Genomic DNA, 13,932 nt, shown 5'->3' with positions numbered 1-13,932 from the left:
AAGAGCCGGGAAAGGGAGCATGACATTTCCTTAGAGCTAAAAGACAACACCCACAACCATCCCATTCCCAGCCACTTGGAAAGACTGGGGATGTCGCTCTGCGAGCACGTGAGAAGCCTGGAGATGGGCACACAAGGCAGAACTTTGGGCGGCTGACCTTTGCTTACAACTACGTCATCGGGGGAGAGCGCGGACGCAGTACCCCACCAGCAAAAATTATGCAGTCAAGATTCCCACGTTTGGGGAATTTGCAGGGGTCAGCACAACCAGAGTGCAATGGCTGAGCCTCGCCCTGGGTGAACCACCTTCTTGATCATGGTGTCTCCCCTGCCAGGTAAGTATGAGGTGTACTTGCCCAGCACTGGGTGCCTGTTCCCAGACACAGCTCTTTGGCCGATGGTGCAGGAAATGGATAGTCCCAGAGTCCAATGCCTTGACTCAGGTGCTCGTTAATGCTGTGCTGTGTTCAACTTCAACCTCCAGCACACATTGGAGAGGAAACACTCGACCTTTTCACTGGCATACCTGGCTGTCATTTCCTATAGATTCAGCAACAACTGGACCTGACGGCACCAACAGCAGCTTACCCATCTCGGTGTAGCTTCCAAATACTGGAATAGAGTGTAGCAGGTAGTGGCGATAAAGGCTCAAGTGCAGTGTGTTCGGAAGGCTGACTTTTGAGCCCCTCCACGAGCAGGGGGCCTTGCCTGGTCTATAAAACATGGCGGCGCGGGTGCACGCAGCGGCTCGAGGCTCTCGGCTTTTTAGGTTTGTTTTCGTGTTTTTGTTCGTGTTTACACTTTTTATCCGGAGACTTGAAGCCTTAACACAGTACAGTAGGGCTGAACTGTGGGCTTTGGGGAAAAACTCCGGTCTTTACCCCTCCAAAGCCGGATTTTATCCCACCCGAACTACAGCGGACCACAGAGGCTCTCATCATCCCCCCTCTATGGCCCAGGAGACGGAGGAGACAACGTAAACAAAAGCGGGGTAAGCGGAGCGGAGTGCGTGCTAGGCTACTTGCTAAACCACACAGACCGGCACTGCCCAGTCTCCTCCTCGCGAACGTCAGGTCACTCACCAACAAACTGGACGAGATTCGACTGAGAATCGTCTCACGGAAGACAAACAGCTGTGTGGCGATTTTCACCGAGACCTGGCTGGATAATAACATCCCCGATGCAGCGGTGGAGCTGGCGGAGCGCTCTCTGTTCCGAGCCGACAGGACTGCAGCTTCAGGCAAGACCAAAGGCGGAGGTTTGGCACTGTACATTCACAACTCGTGGTGTACAGCCACGAGCATAATTGGAACTTTCTGCTCCCCCGATTTGGAATATCTGGCAGTGAAGTGCAGACCGTTTAAACTGGTTAGAGAACTCACCTCTGTCATGATCATAGCAGCCTACATACCACCGCGAGCTAATGCTAAATTAGCACTGGAGGAGCTGTACTGCCTGATTAGCAACCAGATGAACGCTAATCCAGAGGCGGCTGTGATCGTGGCGGGGGACTTTAACCATGTGGAATTGAAAGCTGTTCTCCCCAAGTTCTACAAATTCATAAACTTTCCAACCAGAGACTATAACATACTGGACCAGGTTTACTGCAACATCAGAGGGGCATACAAGGCTACAGCAGCTCCTCACCTCGGCATGTCGGATCACATCTCTGTGGAACTGATCCCTACATACAGACCTCTGATCTGTAGGACCAAGCCCACCACCAGAACCGTTCAGGTCTTGACTGAGGAGGCTTCCTCAGCCTTACAGGATTGTTTTGAGAACACAGACTGGGGAGTGTTCAAGGAAGGCGCTGACCTAGAGGAATACACGTCATCTGTGCTGTCCTATGTTCACTTCTGCACTGATGCTGTCCTACCCACGAAGACAATAACGTTTTTTCCTAACCAAAAACCGTGGATGGACAGCACAGTGAGGAACCTGCTAAAAGCCCGGAATACAGCGTATAGGTCGGGGGACAGGCTGGCGTATAGCAGGGCCCGGAAAGAACTGAAAAAGGGCATCCAGCTGGCAAAACACCGTTACAAGCAGCGCATTGAGGAGCACTTCAATGACAACAACCCACGTAGTATGTGGAAAGGCATCAGGACCATCACGGACTATAAGCAAAGCGGCCAGCAGGTCAGCCAGGACCCCACTCTGCCTGACACCTTAAACAGCTTCTTTGCACGCTTTGACTCTCCAAGCAGCAGAAGGACTGTACATCTTCCTCAGACAGAGGTACAGCATCAGCCTCTCGTCCTGCAGCTGCACCAGGTGACATCCGTCTTGAGGAAGATCAACATCAGAAAGGCTGCAGGTCCAGATAAGGTGTCAGGTCCGACCCTGAAATCATGTGCTGATCAACTAGCAGGAGTCTTTCTGGACATATTCAACCTGTCTATGCAGCTGTCCACGGTCCCTGTGTGCCTGAAGTCCTCCATCATTGTGCCTGTGCCAAAGAAAAGAACCATCACCTGCCTCAATGATTACCGCCCTGTCGCTCTAACCCCAGTCATCATGAAGTGCTTCGAGAAGATCCTCCTGAAGTACATCAAGGACGCCATCCCTGCTGGGCTGCACGGCCTGCAGTTCGCCTACAGGGAGAACCGTTCTACGGAGGATGCTGTCTCGTTAGCACTTCATACGGCCCAGACTCACCTGCAGCATCCCGACACCTATGTTAGGATGCTATTTGTGGACTTCAGCTCAGCCTTCAACACCGTCCTCCCGGACATGCTGGCCCTGAAACTCCACAACCTGGGTCTGTCAACATCACTCTGCTCCTGGATTAGCGACTTTCTCACCAACAGGCCACAGGTGGTGAGGATAGGGGAGTCCACGTCTGCTCCACTAACCCTCAACACTGGCACGCCGCAAGGCTGTGTGCTCAGCCCTGTCCTCTTCACCCTCTTCACACACGACTGCTCTGCCATCCACTCCACAAACATGGTTGTGAAGTTTGCAGATGACACCACCATAGTGGGTCTCATCTCCAACAACGACGAGACCCACTACAGAGGAGAGGTCCAGAACCTGACCCAGTGGTGCTCCGGGAACAACCTTGTTCTAAACACCAACAAGACCAAGGAGGTCATAGTGGACTACAGGAGGTCCAGGAAGACTGTACACGCTCCGCTCAGCATACATGGAAAGGAGGTGGAGCGTGTAGACAGCATAAAGTTCCTGGGCATCCACATTTCCTCCGACCTCTCCTGGTCTGTGAACACTTCACACCTGGTGAAGAAGGCTCAACAACGGCTCTTCTTTCTCAGGAAGTTGAAGAGGTCTGGGCTCTCTTCCCAACTGCTCATAAACTTCTACAGAGCCACTGTAGAGAGCATCCTGTGTCTCAGCATGACAGTGTGGTATGGCAACTGCACAACACAGGACAGGAAGAACCTAGCCCGGGTGGTGAGGACAGCACAGGGGATTGTGGGATGCCGTCTACCTGATCTGGACTCAGTTTACACTGCCCGAGTCCGGAGAAGGGCCAGACGCATAGCAACAGATTCCACACACCCGGGCTATGCACTGTTTGTACCGCTTCCATCAGGAAAGCGGTACAGAAACATCAAAGCAAAGAACAATAGACTCAGGGACAGCTTCTTCCCCAGAGCTGTGAAAGCAATCGCCCCCCCACAGTGAAAACAATTTGCATCCCTTCTCTACACCCCCCCCCCCCAACACACACACAAGCAGCCACACACACACCCACCCTCCCAAACACACCCCTGCTGACCCCCCCCCCCCCCAAAACCTGCTCAACTCTCCATAAACTGGACCATGTTGCACTAAACTGCACTTTGTAGTTTTATACACTTTACTTTGCACACACTGTACTTTTATATTTTTACATTTTGTTGTGTCTCATTAAGTGTTAAGTCTCTTGTTGTGTCTATTTAAATGCCCTTCGTTATGTCTATTTAAATGTCAAGTCCTTCGTTCGTTATTTTTGCTATTTTATGTGTACCTAAAGCCGGGATTCTCTGCAAAAATTTCATTATGTCTCATAATGACAATAAAAAAAAAACTTCTTGATTATAAAAGGAGTCTGTGTCACCTGCCCGTCGGCTTACGGCCACACCACCCTGAGCACGCCCGATCTCGTCTGATCTCGGAAGCTAAGCAGAGTCGGGCCTGGTTAGTACTTGGATGGGAGACCGCCTGGGAATACCAGGTGCTGTATGCTTTTACACTGCAGCACGCTTTACACTGCTGCTTCCTTACAAGAAACGTGGGCTTGCAATTACGTTGACGCACGGGCACACATTAATGTCCTTCCAGTTTCAGCCTTGCTTTGGTTTTCACAGAAAAAAAAAAGAGAACGGTGCACCGTTCCTGGTGGCACTGCAATACCAGGTCAATGCAAGGAGTGAAGAGAGCAAGCCCCAGGCTTCACCGCCCAATGCTCAAAAATGCATTTAATATTTAATCCCCATATAGAGGACATATCAGATATTAAACTGATAAGAACAGATACTACACTTGATCTTAGCCAAAAGCAGTGCCGGCCCTGAGTAATTTGGTGCCCTAGGCAAGATTTTAGCTGGTGCCCCCTTGCATCGCTGCAGTCAATTTCACAATCAACTTTCATACAATCACACAGAAACTGCATGTGTGTACTCAAGATTTTATTTCTTTGAGTAAAAAATATCACACCAAATAAGGCAAACATATTAAGCCGAACACTGCACACGAAAACAAGTGACATAAAATGAATTAAAAATACAATTTAAATATAGTATTGCACAAAATAATAAATTATGAAACCAGTGCAGACATAACAACACACACTATTGCACACAGTATAAGAAAAAAAAATGAGAGACCTCTTGATCTACCGGGCTGTGCAGAGGTAGACGGGACAGGAGTACCTGATGCTGTGTCACTGGGCTGTGCAGAGGTAGACAGGACAGCAGCACCTGATGCTGTGTCACTCGGGGTGGTACTGAAATATTTTAAAAGTGCATCTGAAGAGAGAAGAGAAGTATATGTATGTGATGACTGCATGTTAATAAAAAAAACAGATGCTTGGTGTGCTATACATGAGACTAACATAGACTAATAATGAAAATGTGATGAGATTCATTCAACTTTATTGTCATTGCAATGCAATACAGTCTAACCACAGTGCAAAAACCAGTATATGCATATATAGCCTATGAATGATATGGGAAAGCTAAGGTATGAAATATTAACTGTCATACACTTTAACTGCACTTTAACACTGATGTAAACTTTAACCAACATAAACTGTGACACATAAAACCAAAGGCTTACAACCACCCTATTACAAAGGGGATGGACAACTAAAAGCCTTTTAGCTGACATACAAGCAGGAAAGACCTGTAAAATAACACCTGAACAGGCCTAACGTTAAGTTTCCAAACGTCCCTGATGAATTTAAGGTGTAGTAACATTAACACACGTCAACTCAGCTATTTATTGATTATTAAACAATGTTGCTATTGTCCGAAGTAAGCTAGCAAGCTAACACTCTGCTCCAACAACGGTAACTACAATGCATTGAACTATTAATTTCATGCACTTCATCACATTGACATTACTGTACCTCTATCTTTTTCACGTTTTTCTTCCTCTTCTTTCCTTCTTTTCCTTCCTTGGGCGCCGGATGGCTTCAGTCTTTTGGACATAATTTCGATACAGTGTCATTAATCTTTTTCTTCGTCTCTGGGTCACGGTCCGGTCAGATTCAGGCAGCTGGCCTCTTGACCCCGCCCCCCTCACCTCTGTGAGCAACGGCTCGTTTCACCCAGAAAAAAGGCTTCTGCATTATTTAATAGTCTTTGCTATGACTTTATGTTGCTGTGGGCTTATATAATATTTTGAATATATATATATAGTATATATTTTTATTTTTTTTTATTTTTTTTTTTCCCCGTTTTCGGCGCCCCCTACGGATGACGGCGCCCCTAGCATTTGCCTATACTGCCTATGCCCAGGGCCGGCTCTGCCCAAAAGGCCGAGAAGCAATGGCCCACAAGTGTCTGGGGCCAACTCAAATTCTTGGCACACAAGTTACTTGTTGTGGTGCCATGTTTGTAAGTGTGCATAGCAAACGCTGCTGCTGATCACCTCCGCCCCAAGGTAATCTAAGTGCACCTCTGAGTCTTGAATCAAGACTCATGATAGACAGCTGCTTGACATTTGACACACTCAAAGGGCGCAGCCATACAGCAAAGCCCACCAAAAATCACTTAAACTCTTGAACGTTCCTCTCCACGGAAATCTTTAGTAAAAGGGCGAAAGACTTGTGCATTTTGAAGAAAAACCAGAGTCAACATAGCTCCTCTCCTTGAGAGCAGCCAAGGAGTCTATCCGCCGGAGTCAACGCAGTCTCGGTCGGCCCGGCCGGCCACCATGGGACAGTCTTTCTTCAATGTTTTTGGTTTGTCGGCCATTAAACCGCCCACATTTGACTGCATGTTTGGAAGCGCATTCTTACTGTTGGTTGTGTGCTGCAGTTTTCTATCGATCGCTGAGGCTGTGGCACATTTGAAGCGGCAGCTTCAGCAGCAGACTCAGGAAGACAAAGACTCAGGAAGACAAAGACAAAGGAGTCTAAACCAGAGTCTAACAATGAGGCTAATGAGGCCAAGTACCTGGCTGCAATTGTTTTTCTAACTTTCACATATGTGCACTTTTTCCATTCCTGTTTATGTTTCCTCTCGCAGATATTACAAACCTCACATTCACTCACAGCATCACCGTAATCTATCCTCACTTATATATCCCACCCGCTCCTCACACATCCAACACCTTGTTGCAGGGGGCCTGTGTGCCAGTCAGCTACACGCAAGACTGAGTTCATCTCTGGCTTTGCTACTGAGCAATGCCTGGACTTCCTTGCTCTCACTGAGACTTGGATACTACCCTCCAACACAGCCACCCCTGTGGCTCTCTCCTCCACCCACTCTTTCTCCCACACACCCAGATCCACTCGAAGAGGTGGTGAGACAGGTCTGCTCATCAACCCCAGCTGGACTTTCACTCTTTACCCACTGCCATACTTCTCTTCACAGTCATTTGAATGTCATGCTGTAACTATAACTCACCTAGTAAAACTAATCATTGTTCTCATCTACCGTCCACCAGGCCCATTGGGACACTTCTTGGAGGAACTGATGTCCTCCTTTCAAACATCGCAGAAAATGGCCCACCACTTGTTCTTCTTGGCGACTTCAACATCCAGTCAGAGAAGTCATCCGATCTACTTATTTTAATTTCCTCTCTTTCTCTCTCACTTGCTCCTTCTCCACCAACTCAAAAAGCTGGCAACCACCTTGACCTAATTTTCACCAGAAACTGCTCCACCTCTAACCTCAAGGTAACTCTACTTCATGTCTCTGGTCATTTCTTCATATCCTACTCTCTCCCACTCTCCCAATCTGATGATCTCATCTCATCAGATATTGCACTTGTCCGTCTTAACATTCGATCTCTCTCCCCCTCCTCTCTGTCCTCAACTGTTCTATCAGCACTTCCTTCAGCTGACTCCTTCTCCCTCATGCATCCCTCTCTTGTTTACATGTTGCACAACATCCAAAGGATACGACCTCTTCTAACCCAGAAGGCAGCACAGGTTCTGGCCCAGCCTCTTGTCATCTCACGCTTGGACTACTGCAACTCCCTCCTGGCTGGTCTCCCTGCGTGTTCCATATGACCTCTGCAACTCATCCAGAATGCAGCAGCTCGACTGGTCTTCAACTTACCAAAATTCTCCCACACTACACCGCTCCTCCACTCCCTTCACTGGCTTCCTATAGCTGTTCGCATCCGCTTCAAGACTCGATCCATGCTACAAACGGATCCGGTCCAGCCTATTTCACCATTCAAGTGCCACAACTGCAACAACAATCAACTTTCTACTGAGACAGACAAACCCAACTTAAAGGGTTTTTTCGATCAGTTTGATCAAACCTTAATTATTTTGGAAGATTATTTGTTCTTTATTCAATACATATTTGATACTTGCTCTGCTTTCCTTTTCCAGATCAACGCTGAGTTTATGCGAATTACAACAGTTCCCTTGGAGACAAAGTTCTTGGCGCAGTTGGACAAGCACATGTCCAAACTGCTGGATGTCATCAGGAGCAAGGGAGGACGTGTGCAAGAACAGACCAAGAGGACCTTGCAGGTTTTAGATGAGGTATCTATGTATAAGTTGGTTATCAGTGGGATCCATAGTTGAATAGTTGGTGTGTGTGTGTGTGCTGTGTGTGCTTTTAATAAGTTGTAACTGTTCTCACTCAGACTGTGGACATCACAATAAGAAGAGAGTGCATCCTTAAATCTTTGATGATCTACCTGGGTGAACCTGTTCATCACCTCATCAAAGAATACCAGGTAAGGGCATCTCTCTCACTAACACAGACAACATCCACACACCCGTTATTGTTGAGATGCAGCATAGCACTGTATATTTTAATAAACATTCATTTGATTTGTGACTATTTAAATGTTATGGCTGGGTTAGTTTTAGTTTTTTTTTATTTTGAAACTGAGAGCTCTTGCTTCTGTTATTTATCCAGTAAAATGTCCAGTGTTTAAGAAATGGGGAGACAAACTGTAGTGCCCCAAAAAATTGCTTTCGTCAAGATTTAGTTTGAGCCCTTTTCTCAACCATTTCAGAACTTTCAATCTTCATGTACATCTTTTACTCTAATCTCCACCACTTCAGGCATTTTTTAAATAATTTCATGTCATTCAACGTCCTTTAAATCCTTCCAATCAGCTATTGCTTCTGCTATGTTAACGTTACTTCAGCAATCTTCAACTGTTGCACTTAAACATGCCTTTTCAACATATCAGCTGCTTTGAGCACTTTGAAAACCATTCATCTCTCAACTTAAAAGTTTTACTTTTTAGCTATAGCATCAGCATTTTCAGCAATGCCTCAGCAGTTTCTTCAGTGGATTCAGCATTGCTTCAACAATGGTGTTCATTGTTGAACATGCATTGTCTTCAGGAAATGCTCCTTCTAGTTGTCCTCATTTGTTGTTTTTTGTGTTATGCAGGAAAATGAAGCTGACGAACTGGAGCAGGCAACGATGGCTATCGTTGTCAGTGGACAAGAGGACATTAAAATAGTCATCGATGGAATAGAGGTCCTGAAAGAGGTGCCCACAACTGCTGCGGCTGTTGCAATGTTCTTCGGGCTCACCTACGCACTCAAACTAAAATATCCGAAAAATTTGCAGCACACCCTTGAATTTGTGCAAAAAGTCCTGATGGAGCTTGGTGGAAAAAATATGTCCCCAAAAGTTCATAGGCTGAGCACCCTGCTTTACAACCCAGAGTAGGCAGAGTTGAATTCAACTCACTCGCCTGATTTTGTTTTCCCATTGCTGAGAACAATTTATAATGTTTCTACAACCAAGACTTTGTACCCTTTTGAGGTTGGTGTTCGGAGTTTGCACTTGCATGACAGCATTTCCACTGCAATATTGACAAAAGTTTCTGCCCAAGTTATCACAGGCACGAGTGGGCAGTGTGCTGAAAACTGGAGAGTGACTGCATTTGCACTGCAGTGTTTGCACAGATTTTTGAATGTCAGATTTTTTAGCCCAAGAGAGGGCCAGGAGCTACCTCACATGTTTGCATTGAATTAAGGAGATTCACACAAATCATCTGACAACACTTTATTTTAAGGAATAATACCTGTATTACGTTCCATTTTGAAATAGGACAATTTTCTGATTTTGTTTTTAGGAGCATTTTCTGTTACTATTAGTAACTTATTTTAGTCAGTATTTAATTTACATTTTCAAGCGAACAAACTGCATGTATGGTACATTTGGTTCTCGCTGAACAGAAACAGACATTTCTTGGTTGCTCTTTGTATTTGAGAAGGACTGTTCTAAAGGACTATGTTTAACTATTTTGGGGAAGCAATACAGTTATTGAAAAATGTTTTATTCAACAATAAAAAATGTGTTGAAAAGGAATGTTTTCTGAGTATTTAAATCAAAGTGTATTAAAAGTAATTCTATATACATTAAATGATGACAACTTAAGAAAAACAGTTTGCTTCCACTTTCAAAAGTCATTTGCATGGATTTAAAGTATTCAGGTTTAATGAAGTGGATTATTTACATCAAGTAATAAAACCAATGTAATTATTTTAATTTTGGAAAACTTAAATAATTGGTTTGCTTCACCTTCAGAAATTGGTTTACAAGTTAATTATTTCAGGTAAAACAAAATTAATTATTTACATTCATGTCAATGCTATAATATTAGGTGTGACAGATTACTTCAATTTTTTTAAGTTGAGCCAATGTTTCATTTTTTTCAGTGTGCTCCTGGTCTCTCTCTCTCTTCTGTCTCTACCTCATCTCCCTCTTGTCCTTTCTCTCCCCCCTTTCTGTCCCCCACCTCTCCTCTGTCTACCATTTTCCTTTCACACCAACCGGTCAGGGGAAGAGGGCCGCACATCTCTGAGCCTGGTTCTGTCAGAGATTTCTTCCTGTTAAGAAGGAGTTTTTTCTTTCCCTCTAACTTTGCGCAGGGACACCGCTGAAAATAACTAGAACTGAAAATAACTAGGACTGAAAATAACTAGTACCGCAAGCGGTGAATGAACGGGAGATGAGCGAGAGGACTCGCGGCAACGTGGCCACACGGAGAGTCGCGAGCTCTCAAGCTCAAACCCGTTCAGAGCCGCTTGCGCTACTAGTTTATACTTTCATTAATTTTTCAGCTTCTTAAATGTAAAACAAAAACAATCTCTCACCTGGGTGGAAACAGCATCAGCAGGATAAGCGAATAATGAGGACAATAAAGCTCCTTCAGGTAAATGTTTTGGTACTTTGTTATCCCTGAATTAATGGATTCACTAATCAATGCATCTGTATGATAAATATTAAAGCACCTCGGGATTTTTTTTTTTGGATTTCAAATGATATTGTACAACAACAATATTTCTTATTTTCACCATCTGACAACACTTCATCTGTAGCTGAGATGGAAACAGGGTCGTCAGATCAAGAGGTACAGACATGTCAGGAGGATGCTGCTCCAATGGACAACACAGGTGGACAGCAGGGTGCCACATGGAAAATCCTTGCATTCACCAGGGGCCGCGTTATTGGTTGTATGCGCACCAAGTTTAACATTAAATGGGACCATGCGCCTGGGTGTTGAGTCTTTTCCTCGCCAAATATGAAGGTGAGGAAAAGACTTTACTTGATAAGATTGATGTTATATGCTGTGCTCTGACCAACATGTGCCCAAGTGTTGTTCTGAAGCTACCTTACACACCTTACAAAAAGGGCTAAGCTACAGTCAAAAAGTGTCAACCATATTAACAGTTTAAAGACCGATTGTGGTTCAGGTCAAATGGGATTCAGAGTCAGATTTCGATTTGTCGTAGTCGTAGTCGTCAATCCAGTCAGGATGAGAATATAAGTCAGTGAGCTTGTAATTGGGAAGGGTGGAAAAATTCATCATTTGGACAGACTTATCAATTGCACTTTTCAGAGTCATCATAATCACTTTTTAACATGTGGAAATGAGCATTTCATGGGTTGTACACTCAAAGGGCCAGCCCTTTGTGTGTATTCCACAGTACAAAGGACTGGGTGAGGTATAATCTGTCAAATATTAGCCTCATGAATGAACTTTTCAGGCAAAATAATGACACAACAGGACAAGAACACGAGACACTGCGAGTTGGGCTAGCTACGGTAAGTAAAGACATTAAAGACCTTAAAGAGGTATGACACAGAGTAACCACACTAAAAGACAAACTGAAAAAGGAAATTTAAGAAGAAATGATCAATCTACAACAAGAGATTGAGCGTAAACTAACTAACTAACTAACTAATTTAATAATTTAAATGAACTACAGACACAGAAGGGGAATCTTGACCCTTAACCCTTAACAACATACTAATACGTCATACTACATGTGACGTCGACAGACTGTCTGCAACTGATTGGCAGAGTGTCCGCACTGGAAGAGTCGAGTGGCGTATTTCAGTTCATTGACTGTGGTACAGGGAGTCTGCACTCCAGTCATGCAGAAAGATTCTGTGAACACATTTTTTTTAACCCCTTTTGGATTTTTTTGTGGATATCTTTGGCTGTGTTGATGTAAATTGCTTGAAATTTGGAGTAGATGAAGTCAATTTTTATGTAATATAAATCTACCAGTCAAGGAATATCAACATTTTTCATTATCATATAACAAACAGCAGGCCATTTCAATCAATATCTGAAGCTAAAATGATTTGGGTGTATTTTAGGGATATCATAGTATGGTGTGAATGTGGGTTTAGGAATGAATGTGTGTGTGTGTGTGCAACTCCAGACACTTCTTTTTCTCACATCAAGTTCAAATCGACATGATACACAGGCACCTACACCTACAAAGAGGCTCATACACACTCATACATTCACTCCTTTGAGTAAAAAAAAAAACAGGCATCTTGAGGGACTTCAAAGGCTTGCCCTCTATGTGAACCCAAACAAAAGTCTGGTTTTGTTTACACAGGTGCAATTACAGGTAAACATCATGTTTCACTTTGTTTTGGGCTCAATTCATCCTGACTGTCAAAGACACAGCCTCAGACGCTCAGAAGTCCTCGACCTCATCAACATCAGTCACAATGTACTGAAAAAGAAAAAGGTTAAGTAATTTATCAAAACTGACCCTAAGCCTATCATATTATAGTGATTACATGTAAAAATAATAACATCAAATCAAACATAAGGTAGATGTTTTGTATGACCTGTGTGATCATCCGTTTCTGATGAAGTTTAAAATCCATAATTTGTATTAGTAGTTTATGATTTCACTTTCACTGAACTCAGTACCACTTATACTTCATATACTAGTAGTATGGAGTACTTTTACTGTATACGTTTTGGAGGAATATAGGGTCAAAGTTCACTTTTTGTAACAAACAATAGGGTAATAATTTTTGATGAAGTATAAAATCCTTATTTTTTATCAGTAGTTTATGATTTTACGTTCACTGGACTCAGTACCTCTTGTACTTCATATGCTAGTAATATGAAGTACTTTTAATGTATACTTTTGGAGTAACATGGACTCCCTTCACTCCTTTTTTTCAATTTTACGTAAACTGCAATAACCAAGCAGTTTTATTTCTGGTTTTCAAAATAAAGTCCTATTGGAAGCGATTACAACATACTGAAAAACAAATGTTCAAATTATATGTCAATTTAATTTATTATATAACAATTATATCACATTATAGTGATTACATGTAAAATACGTGTTGAATGTTTTCTAGATTCTGTCATTTTTCAGCTTCTTATATGTGAATATTTTTTAGTTTCTGTAATTTTTCATCTTCTTAAATGTGAATATTTTGTAGTTTCTGTCATTTTTCAGCTTCTTAAATGTGAATATTTTTGACTTTCGTTTGCAATTACAGATAAACACAATACACTTTGTTTGGAGCTCAATTCATCCTGACGGTCAAGACACAGCCTGAGACACTGAAGCGCACAACCTCATCAACCATCAGTTACAATGTACTGATTATATATTAATTATATATCAAAACTTACCCTAACCCTATCATATTATAGTGATTACATGTAAAATAATTACATCAAATCAAGCATAAGGTAGATGTATTGTATGACTTTTGTAATCATCCTTTTTAATTATAAAATGTATTCATATATTAGTAGTATGGAGTACTTTTACAGTATACTTATTGAGTAATCCTGGGTCAAATTTCCCTTCTTTTTTTTTTACACTGGTGCCAGTGATTTTATTGTGCAAGAAACACTGTGAATCTGTGAATATAGTAGAGAAGACGTTCATGAATAACCATCAATAATCTGTGTGGCGCTGTCTTACTGTGTACTTCTAGTGGCAGTCACTCATTCATCATCCTCACACTGACACCTACTGGCGAGAAACGGAATT

The 13,932-nt window shown here is 43.2% G+C and overlaps 1 protein-coding gene, 3 non-coding genes and 1 pseudogene across 4 annotated transcripts; 2 read left to right on the top strand and 3 right to left on the bottom strand.

Annotated features, from left to right (window-relative positions):
• Nucleotides 1–178: 178 nt before the first annotated feature.
• Nucleotides 179–342, bottom strand: LOC131450701 (U1 spliceosomal RNA). The gene has a single exon (XR_009235594.1). It is a non-coding gene; the product is annotated as a U1 spliceosomal RNA (small nuclear RNA).
• A 3,730-nt stretch (nt 343–4,072) lies between these two features.
• On the top strand, nt 4,073–4,191 carry LOC131450890 (5S ribosomal RNA). The gene has a single exon (XR_009235773.1). It is a non-coding gene; the product is annotated as a 5S ribosomal RNA (ribosomal RNA).
• A 133-nt stretch (nt 4,192–4,324) lies between these two features.
• On the bottom strand, nt 4,325–4,525 carry LOC131450810 (U2 spliceosomal RNA; annotated as a pseudogene).
• Nucleotides 4,526–6,189: 1,664 nt separating this feature from the next.
• On the bottom strand, nt 6,190–6,303 carry LOC131450876 (U5 spliceosomal RNA). Its single transcript, XR_009235759.1, has one exon. It is a non-coding gene; the product is annotated as a U5 spliceosomal RNA (small nuclear RNA).
• Nucleotides 6,304–7,130: 827 nt separating this feature from the next.
• Nucleotides 7,131–9,907, top strand: LOC131450695 (uncharacterized). The gene is made up of 3 exons (XM_058622235.1): nt 7,131–8,172; nt 8,277–8,369; nt 9,041–9,907. Exons 1-3 carry the CDS (start codon nt 7,819–7,821, stop codon nt 9,323–9,325), a joined length of 732 nt encoding a protein of 243 aa, XP_058478218.1. The 5' UTR covers nt 7,131–7,818; the 3' UTR covers nt 9,326–9,907.
• Nucleotides 9,908–13,932: the final 4,025 nt, after the last annotated feature.

This window comes from Solea solea, unplaced genomic scaffold (assembly GCF_958295425.1).
Source record: "Solea solea unplaced genomic scaffold, fSolSol10.1 scaffold_55, whole genome shotgun sequence".
NCBI lineage: Eukaryota > Metazoa > Chordata > Actinopteri > Pleuronectiformes > Soleidae > Solea > Solea solea.
The sequence above is the reverse complement of the archived record's forward strand: the minus strand, read 5'-3'. Positions and strand labels throughout refer to the sequence as shown.

What these genes read in the sequence shown, in the direction of transcription:
- LOC131450695 (XM_058622235.1), top strand. Translation starts at nt 7,819, where the DNA reads ATGCTACAAACGGATCCGGTCCAGCCTATTTCACCATTCAAGTGCCAC. An exon ending in CCTTGCAGGTTTTAGATGAG is followed by an intron (nt 8,173 to 8,276) that starts GTATCTATGTAT and finishes GTTCTCACTCAG; the next exon opens with ACTGTGGACATCACAATAAG. An exon ending in ACCTCATCAAAGAATACCAG is followed by an intron (nt 8,370 to 9,040) that starts GTAAGGGCATCT and finishes TGTGTTATGCAG; the next exon opens with GAAAATGAAGCTGACGAACT.